At 44.5% G+C, this 14,758-nt stretch overlaps 1 protein-coding gene across 3 annotated transcripts in view; it reads left to right on the plus strand.

The window, feature by feature from the left end:
- Positions 1-14,758, plus strand: part of kcnip1a (Kv channel interacting protein 1 a) — a 32,257-nt gene that overhangs the window by 11,318 nt on the left and 6,181 nt on the right. Inside the window, exon 1 of one of the 3 annotated variants that reach the window (XM_084010065.1) lies at positions 8,483-8,688. The exons of the other annotated variants lie outside the window; for them this stretch is intronic. Within the exon in view, the coding sequence (XP_083866191.1) occupies positions 8,631-8,688 (58 nt within the window). The 5' untranslated portion in view covers positions 8,483-8,630. Of the gene's footprint in view, positions 1-8,482; positions 8,689-14,758 lie in introns of those variants that run through there. 3 annotated transcript variants of the gene reach the window in all.

Genomic DNA, 14,758 nt, shown 5'->3' on the forward strand with positions numbered 1-14,758 from the left:
GTCAGGTGGGCCTGATGTGTATGTTGTGTGGTGGCAGAGGCGTGTGTGTGTGTGTGTGTGTGTGTGTGTGTGGGTGTGTGTGTGTGTGTGCGCGCAGTCAATCAGCGCGGTGTAATCCGTCAGCCTTTGGCCGTGGTCTGTCCTGCGTCTGTTGACCTCAAACCTGATGGTTATCACTGCCACACACACACACACACACACACACACAGCTCCTCTCTAGAGACCGGAGGGACAGAAAACAGGAGTTCCATCGTGTTTCACCACACATCCACATGTAGGGGAAAAAAAGAGGGAGAAAAATAAAATGCAGAAATCCCCTGTTGGACCATTAAGCCACATTATCATGTAAAACAGGCTGTGTGTTACTCTGACAAAAACTGGCTATGTAAGTGATGTAAATTATGGGCTGTGAATCGCTCAGCATTTTCTATGGTACACCTGTCAAACACTATAGTCAGTCTGTGAGAATACTTCATATAAACTGCTATAAAATACAGGCGTATATAGAATACTGCGTGGGTTGTTGTATTTAATTCCCCATATGCATCTCCTTTCATTGCATGGCAACAGCTCTCGGCAGACCTCAGATCTGTGCTTTAGAGATACCTGAGGCACATTTTCAAGGTGGAGCCTAAAATACGAAACCTATAGAAAGAAAACATGTCAGCTGTGTGAGCTGTATGCATTTTTAGCCTATTGTACTCTCCTCGATAGGGTTAACTCTAAATAGCAGCCGCTTTTGAAGTTTGCTGCGGTATCGGTGTGAGGAAGAGGAGTGAAACATTGAGAAAAGTTGAGGAGGGGAGGCGAGGTTGCTCCTCAGGGGGGTGAGTGTCAGTGAATGTGTGTTTCACCATCTGCTGCTGTGTTATAAAAAGGGTCCTAATGAAAGCAGGGCAGGATTCATTTTGCATGGAAGGTTGGCCCATCCTTGATCGCCGCCCAAAACGAGGCAACGACCAGCTGAGATGCAACCGAATCAACTCGCTGAGAATGCAGGAAAAAAAATGATGTTTTCTAAAATGCGGTGACACTCTGTGCAAGGCAGAGGCGTGTGATCAGACGTGAATATGCAAAATGAAAGACACCTTCACAGCGAGGTGCGTTTGGGAGTTTCCGCCTGCATACAGACAGCAGATGACACCTGAGATCGTCACACTTGAATGTTCACCTCTGTCTGTGTTCACCGCCTCCCCCACTCCTTACTGTTTTAACAGCATTTAGTCAAATGATACACGCCTTCTCTATTTCATCTTTGTGTTTGCATCATTTGGGATTTGAATCATAACGGCAATGTGTCTAAAACAATTTTTACTCAATAATACTATTATTTTATGGCACTATAATTATTATTATTGTTAAACCGAACATCAGCGCCGTCATGAGCGCTGATGTGTGGTGATTACATTGATTGGATGAGGTCTTCTGCTGTCCTGGTCTCAGCGGGCATCTCCTGCTCTTCCTCTCTCACCTCCCCACCCGCTCCTGTGTCTCTCCCCTTCACTCCGATGAGCGTTCACTGATTATCTCCTTCTGGTTTTTGTCGTCTCACTGGAGACAGTCAACACAGGCTCAGTGGATTCTCATGGAAACGTTACAGCCTTGGAGAGGAAGACAAACTGATTTTAGAATGACTCTCAACCCTTTACACAAACTAAAGTTAAAGAAAACTGCCATTGTGGGTGGATTTAAGGTTAGCTTAGCGGGCTAGTCCATTCACCGAAGTGAAATAATAACTGAGAACTATAATAGCTCTCCATATCTAGGAGTGTATGCGTGGTGAACGACTCTGTACGGTGCTTTAAAAAGTCATTTACGCTCCTATTCAGAATGTTCATTGTGATGAATTGACCGAAATGGATTCAAGAGAGTTGCTGTACACACTGAAGCATGTTTTTTTTGTGCTTTTTTGGGTGTTGCTTACTAAATGAAGCCGAACCCATGCTGTGGCCTACATAAAACCCCACCAGAGAAGAAGAGGTATTAGTCCTGGCATTGGCTTGCCGTTAAGGCATTTATCTACATGTATCTGTCGTCATCTGGGGCAAAAAAAGAAGAAATATATACCCACTGTCATTGTGCACAAACTACTCCACTCCCGTGAAATATTTCCCAGCGGGTACGTTATAAACTACAAAACCTGCACCTCGCTGACACATTCATCTTCCTGTCTGTTCGCTCCATTTGTTTTTGCCTCTGCTTTCATTTCTCTGTAGGCTCTCGCTCTGTCAAGTGGATTTTCACACTCTTTCCCTTTGTCTTGCTCGCTCTCACCTCATTTCACCTCCTCATTTTGTCTTTTATGTGTTCCTCCCTTCAAGTTTTTTCCCTTCTATTTCCCCGAAGCCGCTCTCTTCTTGATCTACGGCTACTCGTCTGCCTCTGCTGTTTATCTCCGGGTTTCCGTCTCCCTCCGTCTGTCTCTTTCACTCTCTCCAACCCTTACATCTCTTTGTGTTTCGCCCCAAAAGATAGCCTTGTCCTACTCTGAGATCGCTCAAACTGGCTTTCATGTCGAGTTTTAGTTCAGGGCTGCAGAATATATGTAAATATGTGTGTGTGTGTGTGTGTGTGTGTGTGTGTGTGTGTGTGTGTGTGTGTGTGTGTGTGTGTGTGTGTGTGTGTGTGTGTGTGTGTGTGTGTGTGTGTGTGTGTGTGTGTGTGTGTGTGTGTGTGTGTTTGTGGGTCTTCTGGGGAACAAGTGTGTTTGGTTCAATGTTTCCATGTGCTGCAGGGTTAAAGAGCTGAGACGGTCGGAGTTTCTTTAATGGGCTTTACTAGTTTCCACCCCTCCATCTCATCCGTGCACATCAAAAGAACAAGTGCACCAAAAGGGCCAATTAGGACTGCAAAAGAGCTTTATTAGGCACATGGCAACATGAAAACGGATTTCTGGGTAATCCCATGCCCGTAGCATGCGCGTGCTGGTGACTTATGAGCGTGTAGTGACGGAAATGCTATTTTCCTAACTCATATCTCACATTTCTCTCCACTCCAGTCGAGATTTTTCACAGGAAGCATCGTTTCCATTTTGAAACCCGTCATTTAAGATCCTCCGTTAGCGTTTGATCTCTCAGTGTCGCAAATTAAACCCACGTTGCTGCATTTATATTAACGAAAACAATCAATATACTGCATAAATCAAGGCGCTTCATTTGCATAGCATTTGCAGGCAAATGCTAAGCTCACTTCATCAAAAATAAACAACATTTTTAGGCACATTTTGTCTCCGTAGACGTTCAGCCCCCGTGCTCGCCGTCGGGCCTTTGTAACACTGCAGCCAATGAGGGAAATTCAGATGATGAATATAGATAGCTACTTAGCTCCGGCTATATGGTCAGGCCTGTGTGCACAGTTATGACAGCGGTGACGCACGCCACGTGAACTAAATGAATATGACAGCTGAAGAGACTCAGTGGGTTTTTAATTCAAATCAAAGTAGTTCTCTTTTCAGCGGTTAATAGAAAACAAGCCGAGCACATTAGTGCAGTTCTAGTCGTCCACACTGAGGGAAATAAAAACACTCCACACACACTGGGGCTTATCTTTCTGTTTTTGTCTAAATGTTAAATTTAAATTGCATTTAGCTTACATACATACCAGCCTGTACACTATATGTATTATAAACACAACATATTCACATTTTCTCCATGCTCATTCCACTAATTAAGCCCTACAGGAATGGCTTCATGCCTGATTTAACAAATAAATAAATAAATAGTATATATTAATACTAATATATATACAGAGAGAGAGAGTGAGAGAGAGAGATCTATAGGGGAGCAGATGAACAGAAAATACCGAATCCACTAATGTCACACAGTGATGTTTTACATTTTCTTTTTAAAAGTCTTAACAAACAATCTATTCCCCTTTCTTTGGGGTCCGAGTGCAAACGTAAATCTACACCCCAGAGTTTGGTTTTACCGCTGAGAAATGAAAAAAGAGCGGCTTCAATTATCTGCTAGATTAAAAAAAAAACTCAAGTGAATGTGTAAGAAATGAATAAGCAATGGGGATCATTTATCACAGTATGCCGGGTGTCTTTTTGTTCCACCGTGCTGTTGTCTGTGCTACAGAACAATGTGATGCTGGAAACAACACGCCGACTGAAAAAAGTACGTCATCTGACTCTTGAGGATGTGTGTGTGCTTGTGGTTTGGCTGTAAATAATGCATGATGCATCTCTGTGCCCTAACAAGCATCAGGCCAGTGACTCATGGCTGATGGTTTACAGTTGTGTCATTCACTTCAAAAATATGTCATTTCAATTAAATGTGTTCAAATCTAGCAACGAAGAAATACGACAATTGCAAGTTTATTATTAAACATTTGTTTGTTGCAACATATAGGACTTTATCTAACTAATGAATTGGGAGATTATTTTGTCTGGACATTAATTTTCCTGAATATATGTGCAACAATGTAAGGGTCATGGCTGCTTTGCAGAAACATCTTACTATGATATTACGATGATCTTTGGCAAGAAGAGCTTCAAATCTTCACATTTCACACATTTAAACCAGTGAAATGTTTGGCACTGACTTAAAAATGTCTGAAACAATTTATCAATCATGAAAATAGTCCGTAGACTAATAAATGTACTGTATATGATGCTGCTGGAAGCTCTCAGCCTTGACTGACTGTCACTTTGAGCTTCTTCTGTTTCCTGCAGGAATCAGCAGGAGTATTTTCCTGTCGCTCCCTCAGCCAGTGTGTGTGTGTGTGTGTGTGTGTGTGTGTGTGTGTGTGTGTGTGTGTGTGTGTGTGTGTGTGTGTGTGTGTGTGTGTGTGTGTACTAAGGCATTACGTCCCATGTCAAACAAGTGAGCTATGAGAATAACGGCGGAGCAGAAACCGTGTCTAAGAGGAAGACGACTTTATTCCCTCTGCCTGGTCTCTCTCTCTCTCTCTCTCTCTCTCTCTCTCTCTCTCTCTCTCTCTCTCTCTCTCTCTCTCCCTCTCTCTCTGTCTACATCCCTTTCGTTCCTCTCATCGATTCCCTCTTTAATCACTCTCTCGCTCCCATTCAAACGTTATCTCCTGCTTTTTCTCTCTCCACATTTCCCCCTACACATCCATCACTATTCTCACTCTCTCCATTTATCTATGTCCCTATTTACCCCCCCCCCCCTCTCTCTTTCTCCTTCCACCTCTCTCGCTGATGACAGATCAATTACTAAGGCTCCTTTAATTATTCCCTTTTTCATAATGTGATGGGAGCTGGCGAGAGGCTCAGCGTGCATCCACTAATAAAGACACAGACGGCCGTCTCTTTGAGAATTCATTTGGACAGCAGTAGATATTACTATTGATTTTCTTAATAGACACATTCTTTGCACGCTGGCCCTGATGAGAAATCGCCAAGACCGCGGCATACACCAACGTGATAGATTCCTAATCTATCACTGTTGGGTGGCATGGTTAGGATACTTTGTGTATTGCAGGCCTGCCGTTTCACACTGAATGGTGCTGAAAGGCTGAGCTGATTTTCTGAAGCTTACACCCAACGGTTAAATCTCAATAAAGATCTTTACAGTTTAATTTTCTCTCTCGGTTTCTTTTACCCTCATTCCCTTTGTTCTTTCAAAACCTCTTCTCTGGAAATGTAGCGTTCGCATGTCCCACACGCGCTCATCTCTCCCTTTTCTTTCCGCCGATGCCACTCGCCCACTCCCCTTCTTGTTTTTACCCAAATCTTTCTCTTCCTTTTACTCCCTGCATTGCACTATAATCTCCAGCTGGAAGCTTTCCTGGTGTTTTTCCTCCTTATCCGTCCTCATCTTCCGTTGCCAAATATGTTCCCATCCCTGCCTTTGTTGCCCCCCCCCCCTTCCTTCCGGTGAGCTGCCGTCCAACTCAATGTTTGCTCTTCTCTTCTGCTTCTCTTTCCTCAAAAGTGTGACAGGGGATCTTTTAAAAATAGTCTGCAGCCATTCCCTCACATGCCTCTGCAAGGAAACACCAGGCCATCCGGCAGCAATGTTGTACACACACACACACACACACACACACACACACACACACACACACACACACACACACACACACACACACACACTCCTCTCTCTGCTTTACAGAGAGACTTTGAAATGACGATTTCTCGAAAAAGGAAAATATTTCTGTCAGCGTATGGAAATGGGCCTGTCAAAGAGCAGAGGGAGACGCAGAGGGATGGAGATTTGAGATGGGAACAAGCTCGGGAACATCGTTTGAAACGACAAGAACACTAGGCTGATGCGTTCGCCGAGATTTATAGGGAGAGATGGGCGGATAAAGGTGTATTGGTGGAGGCTGTATATGCCTGGAGACACATTTAGCGATAAGAGAGTGGAGAGAGATGGATAGATATGGTTTAAGGGTAAAGATGAAGTAAAGTGCTATGACAAATCGGGAGAAATGACTTTGATAGTCTGTAAATTCATAGGCACAACTAGGGCTGTGTCTTCTATAGCATGGCAGTGTGTGATGGTCCATGCTGCTTCACGCTGCTTAGATCCCACTAGTCCACAGACCTCAAATCAGCCGTTCTTTCTACTCCAGGATCTGTGTGGACGTGTGCTTCTCTGCATATGTAAGTGTGTGTGTGTGTGTGTGTGTGTGTGTGTGTGTGTGTGGGCAGGGTGAAAGCATTACTCCCCACTGATGCCCATTCTGTCCCTCTCGCTGTTCTGCAAAAAAAAAAAAAAAGATACCCCACACATCCAAGCATTCATGACTTTCACAGAAACAGATTGCATTTTTTTTTTTTTTTTAACCAAATCTCTCCAGCTAAATCTTCCCATATGGCTTCCAAACAATCACGCCTCGTTCATTATTCACCATCGGCAGACAAAAAAGTGGCCCATTTTCGGAGCAGTTGCCACACTTGCCGAGGCATTAATACGGATGGCTGGCTTGATGTGAAAGGACAGTCTGTCTATTCTCCAAATCGACTCGGGACAACGCTGCTGTAAATCCTGACATATGCATAATTCGCGGAAGCGATTGCGACTCTATCAGACATTACGTTTGACGTACGTTCTGCGTTAGTGGGAAGGAGAAGAAGCAGCTCTGGAATGGTTTCACCCTTGAAGCAAACTGTAACTTTGATCACAGCCGACAATGACATGTTTGCATGCCGTGTCCCCGGGCTAGCCGCTTTAATATTGGAAAGCCGTCATGAGTGGATGAGATCCAAGCAACTAGCAATATTATTTTAACACTATTTAGTGCTCTCATCATTGCATTTATGTGACAGCTTTGGTTTATTATAGCCAATTATAGATTCACACACAAACATCAGCATCCATTCACAACATTGTAATGCTCCTCTCCCAGTAAAGCATTCATCCAATTATACGTCTATAATATCATTACATCACCTGTACAATCTATTGTAACTAAATCACGTGATTGTACTCGTTAAAGGAATAGTGTGATGCTTTTACTAAAAGTGAAGATAAGAAACGTACTTCTTCGTAGTTACTCTTTCAATTTGTCTTGTTGTCCTTTCATCAAGAAGGACCTGTTTTCCTGTCGATGGCACTTTAATTAAAGTCTGATTTCATCTGGTGTGGGCGTACGGCTGGAGCTCACACTCCTGCGCAATTATCAGACACTTGTCATGATCCCTCTATTTCTACCCTATTAAATATCCCATTATTCTCATCCCTCGCCTTTTTCCTGCCTTTAATCTCTCTCACTCTCCCCTTCTTACATCATTGACTTTAAGCCGTTTCCCTCCAGTCTCGCTCTCTTTCTCCCTTGCCCTGGGAGCCAATCCACCCTCTCCGTCCCCCGTTGATGTGTGTGGGGGTGTTATGGATGGGCGAACAGGGGTGATGGATGAAGTGAACGGGGGTGTTGATGGATTGAAGTGGCCTTTTCATGAACATACCGCGATGTTGAGGGAAAACCGGAGTGATACACGTGGCTCTTCCTCATTTTTCTTTTTGTCACGTGCGCATGTTTTTTCCCTCCACTCCATAATTCATATTCACCTCTCAAATCAATATTCCAGTCTGTATCTTTTTAGTTGGCATATACTTGTTAGCCATCAGAGGGCAACAGACGCGTTTAGGTGTGAAATGTAACAGGTCATGTTTGTTGTTGTTGTTTTTTGCCTTTCCCCCGAGTGATTCACTCAGCGTTCTCATTTACAAATCAATGGCTACACTCGTATTCATTTATAATTTAGTGAATCAACATCCTGCCGATTTCATAGTGAATCACCGAATGCGCTGCTTAGCTCCTGGCTTGCGGGTGTTGGTGGGAGGGAGATTGAGATAGAGAGAGAGAGAGAGAGAGAGAGAGAGTGTGAGAGGGAGGGAGGCTACAACCCCTAATGAAAAATAACAAGGCAAAGTGGAGCGAGTGTGGGGAGAAAAAAAAGGGGGGGAGAGAGAGGAGGAGCGCCGTGAAATGGAGTGAGGCAGCGTGAAAGGAGGGATGATAGAGAGAGGGGATTCTGCCAAGAGAAGCCATTGAGAGAGGGAGAGGAGGAGGAGGAGAAGAAGAGGCAAGAGGGCGAGGGAGCATGTGTGTGTTTGTGTCTGTGCGCTCCAGCCGTCCAAGCACGTGACAAAAAAAAAAAGAGCTACAGACGACAGCATACAGACACGCTTGTTTCCACGACGACGACGGCAAACATGGGGGCTGTGGTGGGTACGCTGACAATGCAGACCAAGACGAGGAGGCTGTCCAGGGGTGAGGGACACACACACACACACACACACACACATGCATGTGTGTTTAAACACGATGCGCACACATGTTTGGACAGGGAAACTTTTAACAGTGTTATTGGATTGACCACACACACACACACACACACACACTCCAGCACTAATAGGCTAGACAGCGCACATACGCAAGCTGCAGACCAAAGATTAATAAGAGCTGGTATAAAATGCAGTGATAGAAAAAAGTGTGTGTGTGTGTGTATACGTGTGTGTGTGAGAGAGAGAGAGAAAGAGAGACCAACAGGTGTTCCCAGAGGTAAAAGAACAAAGTTTTAGTACGACGGTGTGTGTGTGTGTATTTGCATGTGAATGTTGTTGTGTTTGGGTCAGTGTGTGTGTGTGTGTGTGTGTGTGTGTGTGTGTGTGTGTGTGTGTGTGCGTGTGTGTGTGTGTGTGTGTTGCCCTGTCTGTACGTGTGCAGAGGCAGGCATCGACGCTGGTAAACGCATACATGTCGAAGGTATTTGTCACTCCGCTCACACACTGCATTTCTGTCTTGCTGTTACCTTGGAAGCACGGTAGCCATGGCAACAATAGATGTCAAATTTGAGGCAGGGGGGTTGGTGGTGGGTGTATTGGGGGTATTCCTGGGTAAGTCAGGGCCATGTGATGAAGCTGAGACAGTGAGAGATTCAACTGTGCGGATTATTATTTGTGGTTGTTTTTAGATGCAGACCTGTTGCCTTCACTCCATCGTTGCTCATCCTATTAAAAGCCTGTAAACCTCATTTACATAAATCTAAGAAACTGCCCAAATGAGCGGGGCACACTGAGCGGGAGTGTCGGAGTGAAAAATAATCCCTATTAATTGTGTGCGGGCATTTCAACGTGTTTTTGTTGAAGCAGGCTATTATCGGTTCCTCCGTGCAAATTAGACCACGCAGGAAATGTTCCAAGTTGGTGCATATGGCTCGTTTCATCTTCTGAATCAGCTCTTCTTTTTGCCTCTCCACCAGCACAAAACAAACACCTTTCCCCACGGGTGCTACAAAGGCGTGAATTTGCTTCTATTTTGAATAATGAGGTGATTTTGAGTCCACTCGCATTGTGCAAATGTGTGACTCGTCCTGCAAATGAGAACCAAGCCCATTTACCTCCACATGATGGGATGGAGGGGGGGCTGTTTGGAGGTTGTTTGTAATTCTGGTGTTGTGTTGCCGGGCTTGACGCTCTCTCTCTCTCTCTCCTGCTCAAACATGTGCAGGATTAGTGCAGCGGGGCTTGTGTGTGTTGCAGATAACTTGTTATCCGGGATCATGACACCGACGGCGACGGTGAGAGGGAGACGCTGCACGGCTGTAATATGGCGAGATTAGATTCTATGATGATTGATCCCCTGAGCACCAGTTCATCACCGTGCTCTGGAGGAGACGAAGAATTGCATCCTCCCTCCTGCCTGCTTGTCTGCTCTGTCTGTTTTCATCCAGGCTGCCTGTTGCTCTCTCAACTTGCTTTATTTACTGTCTTTTTTTGCGCCTCAGACAGCCTCTGTTTGTCTGTGGGTTTCTCACACCTGTTGTCTCACAACTCATCCCTCTGACCTGGCATGTTTCTCTCCTCCCCGGTGAAGTTTTCAGCCTCCATATTGCTGTCTTCCTCACTTCATCCCCCTGCAGCAACGTTGTCTCAATCTTCTCTCCGTCCCCTTTCCTCCTCCGTCTTCTTTTGCCACAGTTTCCACATATTTGTTTCCCCCCCCGTCACACTCTCACATGGCACAGCAGCAATCTGCTCCTCCTGGCACTCTCTCCTCTCCAAACCTCTCTCGCCTCCCTGCTCTCTTTTATGCCTCTATTCTTTCTTGTCATTTGCATCCTTTCTCCATCACCCACGCTCCCATTAGCTGGTGTGAGTGCTTATTGAGTCATTTCGTCACTCTCCTCCCTTGGCATCCAGCAGTGTGTGTGTGTGTGTGTGTGTGTGTGTGTGTGTGTGTGTACTTCAGTCTAGACGTGTATTTCCTCTGAAATCTACACTGACATGCTGGTACCTGGGTGAATGTAGGAGCTGTATAATCAGCAATGGCACAATGAATATGTGAGGAAGTGACATTCGGTGGATTTGTGTGTGTATGTGTATGTGTGTGTGTGTGTGTGTGTGTCTCCGCCTTATGTACACACACACACACAACAGTGCAAACACCCTTGAGCACTCTTATTGGCTGAGGGCTAGTAAGCATGCCAGCATGAGAGTGTATATTGTTCCGTGCACACGGGTGCTTGATATTCTATCTATGACCCTTGAAATAATGTGTTTGTGTTTGTCTTGTTCAAGGCTGTCCATGTGGCTCTCTATGTGTCAAAATGTGTGTGTGTGTGTGTTTTCAAGCAGAGTGAGTCATTGGCCTTTCAGTGAACCACCCAAAAGCCCCCCGTTTACACCGACCGTGGAAAGACAATGCATCCCAGAACGAGAGCTCGAGGTCACACCGTGGAACACGATGATATCGTGCAGCTTTTGCAGGCCCGTAAACAGGGCTTTTGCAGCTGAAATCTATTTTTAAGACACTTCCTCCGGAGCACCAGGGAGCCCGTGGCCAGCAGAGCTTCTGCTTTTCTTGGAGAGCGCTCTCCAACCGTTAAACATGCCAACCAGAGCGAACCCTCTCCGTCGCCGCCAGGACAGCAGATTAGGCTAATTCAGATTATGCAAATGACACACACACTCTGGCAGAGATTACAGGACACTGTACGAGAGAGAGAGAGAGGGGTAGAGTGAGGTAGAGGAGAAAGGAGGATTCGGTGGGCAACGGAAGAAAAGATCGAGGAGAAATGAAAACTAACTTTAAGTACTTAGTAGTTAGAAGGAAAGTGAGGAGTTAAATCCTGGTCGTGTGTGTGTGTGTGTGTGTGTGTGTGTGTGTGTGTGTGTGTGTGTGTGTGTGTGTGTTCGGTGTGTGTGTGTGTGTGTGTGTGTGTGTGTGTGTGTGTGTGAGTGAGACAGGGTGCTATGGCTGGGGAGAGTGACAGGCAGTCTCTTCTCTGCTGACAGTTCAGGTCACCATGTAATACTCCAAACAAGCTGTGGATGAGTTGTGAGTTCAGGCTTTTGGTCGCTGTCAAACTTCATGTCTCACTATCTTGTGTAACAGATTGAAGTGAAGCGCTCGAGGCGACCTTTTCTGTTGGGTTTATCTCGGTATTCCTAACCTAAACAAACACTGCAGTCAGATCCAAATGATTCACATTTCCAAAAATGAGAAAAACAGAATACCTCCTGTGCACTTGAACTGGCAAATGATAGAAGGAGCGAGTCATCCGCATATATCCTAATGTCCCTGATGGATCTGGACAGGCCCAGTGGGTGAGGAGGTCCTAAAGACGGGGGACACTTTGAAGTGACTATTTTTTTGGTTTGCAAGTTGAAGCTTTTGGTCAAATTACCGAATCATATTTATTTTAACCTGATCCCAGACGGCTGCTTCCACTTTGATTATGAAATGGAAAAAGAATGGAATTCATCTCACATGGCCTAAAACGCGTGCATTTGAAACTGAGCTGCATTTAAAATGTGTTTCACAGGTTTTATGTGAAATATAGCATCTGTTTTTTATGTGTGCATTTCAGAAATGTACATTGTAGGGCATTTGTTTTGTATGCAAAATGATATTTAGATGACATTTTATTCCTACAGTATTGTAGTTTTGCACGTGATAAATTCACATGGGCTTTTTTAAAAGCCAAATCAAGCAATTGTAATCTGTTGTAAAGTTCCCCTTAAGAACACAGAACCTGCATCACATGTTCCCTTTCATAGTATTGTTGCAGAACTCATATAATAATTGTGAGGAGAGTAATAATCTGTTGCAGGAAGCTCTCCTGTTCACCGTGTCTGTGATTATATTGTGACCGAAATGTTGTTGCTCAAGGCCGCTTGCTGTACGTGAACAAACACAATATACACTTAATCATCCATAACAAATGATGTTTACACTATTGAGCATCTTTCAAATGTCTGGCAAATTAAATTAAATGCTATTGCCACTAAATTAAATGTTACCCAGCACTGCCGCTTTAATCCCGGAACAGTAAATAAAGCAATTGACAACTCTGTGGGAAACCTCTTGATACAGCAGAGCCCCCTGCAGCCTGCATGTCAGCTGGTCGGCCAATCACAGCTCCTCCTTTACATTCACATTTTAGACAATGAATCAGTGCCAGCTGCTCAGAAAACACTGCTTATTTCATCATATAATGCTTTACATTTTAAGAGCACCGTACCTTTAATTTGGCAAATGAGACCCGTTCTTATTTCCTGAGCTTGGCCATGCATGACTAAACATATCAGCTAAATCTGCAGTAACACGAGTAATTACATGTACAACACGTCTTAATTACAAGCTATGACGCACACTGGTCTCCTCTGTGTTAGTTGCTGCTGCCCCCTGCTGGTACTCGCTGATTATAGCAGGTTATATATATATACTGCATAGAATACAAAGAGGATGGATCCTGTTTTCTCGCTGGGTGTCTTCATAATAACTTGATTAAGATGAAGTTATTTACATCGGAGAGTAAGTCATTTTAAAGGGACGCAGGTGCGTTTCGTCAGAAAAGTCACTTTGTAGTAAATTAAGCCTTCTGTTGTTCGGGGGTTGACCGTGTGTCTTAATGGGCCCAATTAATCAAGTGGTGATCTGCTCATGAACACACACACACACACACTGTCACAAGACAAACACGCACGGTCGTACAGTAGAAGGTGAGTTTATCATCGTTACAGTGTGTTCAGGTTAGACCTTCACGTTAGTGCTCCGTTCCCAAAGAGTGAAGGACACAGTGGCTGTAACAAAGGGGTGAAGGGGGGAGGGGGGTGGACAGGGGGGAGAGTTAGTAGGATGGGAGGGAAGGTCAGGATAAGAGAGGGAGATGCCCAAAGGAGTCGAGAGACAGGGAGATAAAAAGACAGAGACAGAGAGAGGCAGGCGAGAGCTGAGCTCGCTGTAGGAGAAGGCAGGATGGGTAGAAAGTTTAAAGCCACCAGAGAAAGTAGGAGAAACAATAGGGAGTTGCAGTCAGAACTGGTGGGAAAGCGATAGCAAGTCCGAGTCCTAAAGTTGAGGGTACGTTGTAAAAGTACCAATAAAGGAGTCAGAGGTGAGTTGGAGACTTCCGGAGGCCAGTGGGAAGAAAAGCAGCTCATCAAAAATGGACAGAGAGGAGCAGAGTGAGAACAGCTTACACGCCGTAGCCGTCATCCTGCTGTGCTGCGGGGCCGTCAAAATGCTGCACCTCCTGGGAGTCATCACTGTAGACGGTGAGCGAGTTATTGAAATAATAGCAAAACAAAGATCTGGATTATTTATGTGGGAATGGTAGACATGTGTAACTAAGACTCCTAGAACATCACAGGGAGAACAATAAACAAGTAGTGAATTAATGTGTGGAGCAACAGACTGACAGCTCTCCACTGCATGTACTTTATTCATGAATTCTGAACTATTTCCATCAAATACTTATAGACTTGTAAGGATCTCAGCACTGCAGCCCTTTTATATCATATCCCAAAAAACTTTCAAGTGATTGGTGTGAAGTTATTTTTCTTTAAGAGGCATAACAGTGTAGTTTGGGATGTCCTGAGCTGCAGTAGTTTTGTAAGTGTAACGGTAACTGTGCAGGTGCTATTGAGACTTTAATATGGACAATAGAGTCACAGTGAGTGTGTGTGTGTGTGTGTGTCATCATGCACTATATGCTAGGCTGTTCATGAAAACCACTGGGAGTCGGGTGTGAATAACCTCACCTTCATGAGTGTGAACCCACCCTAATGTGGCACAGATAAACATTGAACTGTCTGAGCGATGGAATTAATGGCCTGCAGGGTGTGTGTGTGTGTGTGTGTGTGTGTGTGTGTCAACAGAAGTCATGATGTGTTCCCTCAATGTAGAAATCAGTTTAAAATGACTTGTATTTTGTTTTGCAATCTAGTCATATTACATACAGTGTTATGTTGGATTACAGGTTCAAACGGATCATAATCGGCAATGAAATTCAAACCCAATTTTGCACTTAAAAGATACCTTTGTTATTTTATCA

Source organism: Eutrigla gurnardus (genome assembly GCF_963514095.1).
Source record: "Eutrigla gurnardus genome assembly, chromosome: 5".
Lineage (NCBI taxonomy): Eukaryota > Metazoa > Chordata > Actinopteri > Perciformes > Triglidae > Eutrigla > Eutrigla gurnardus.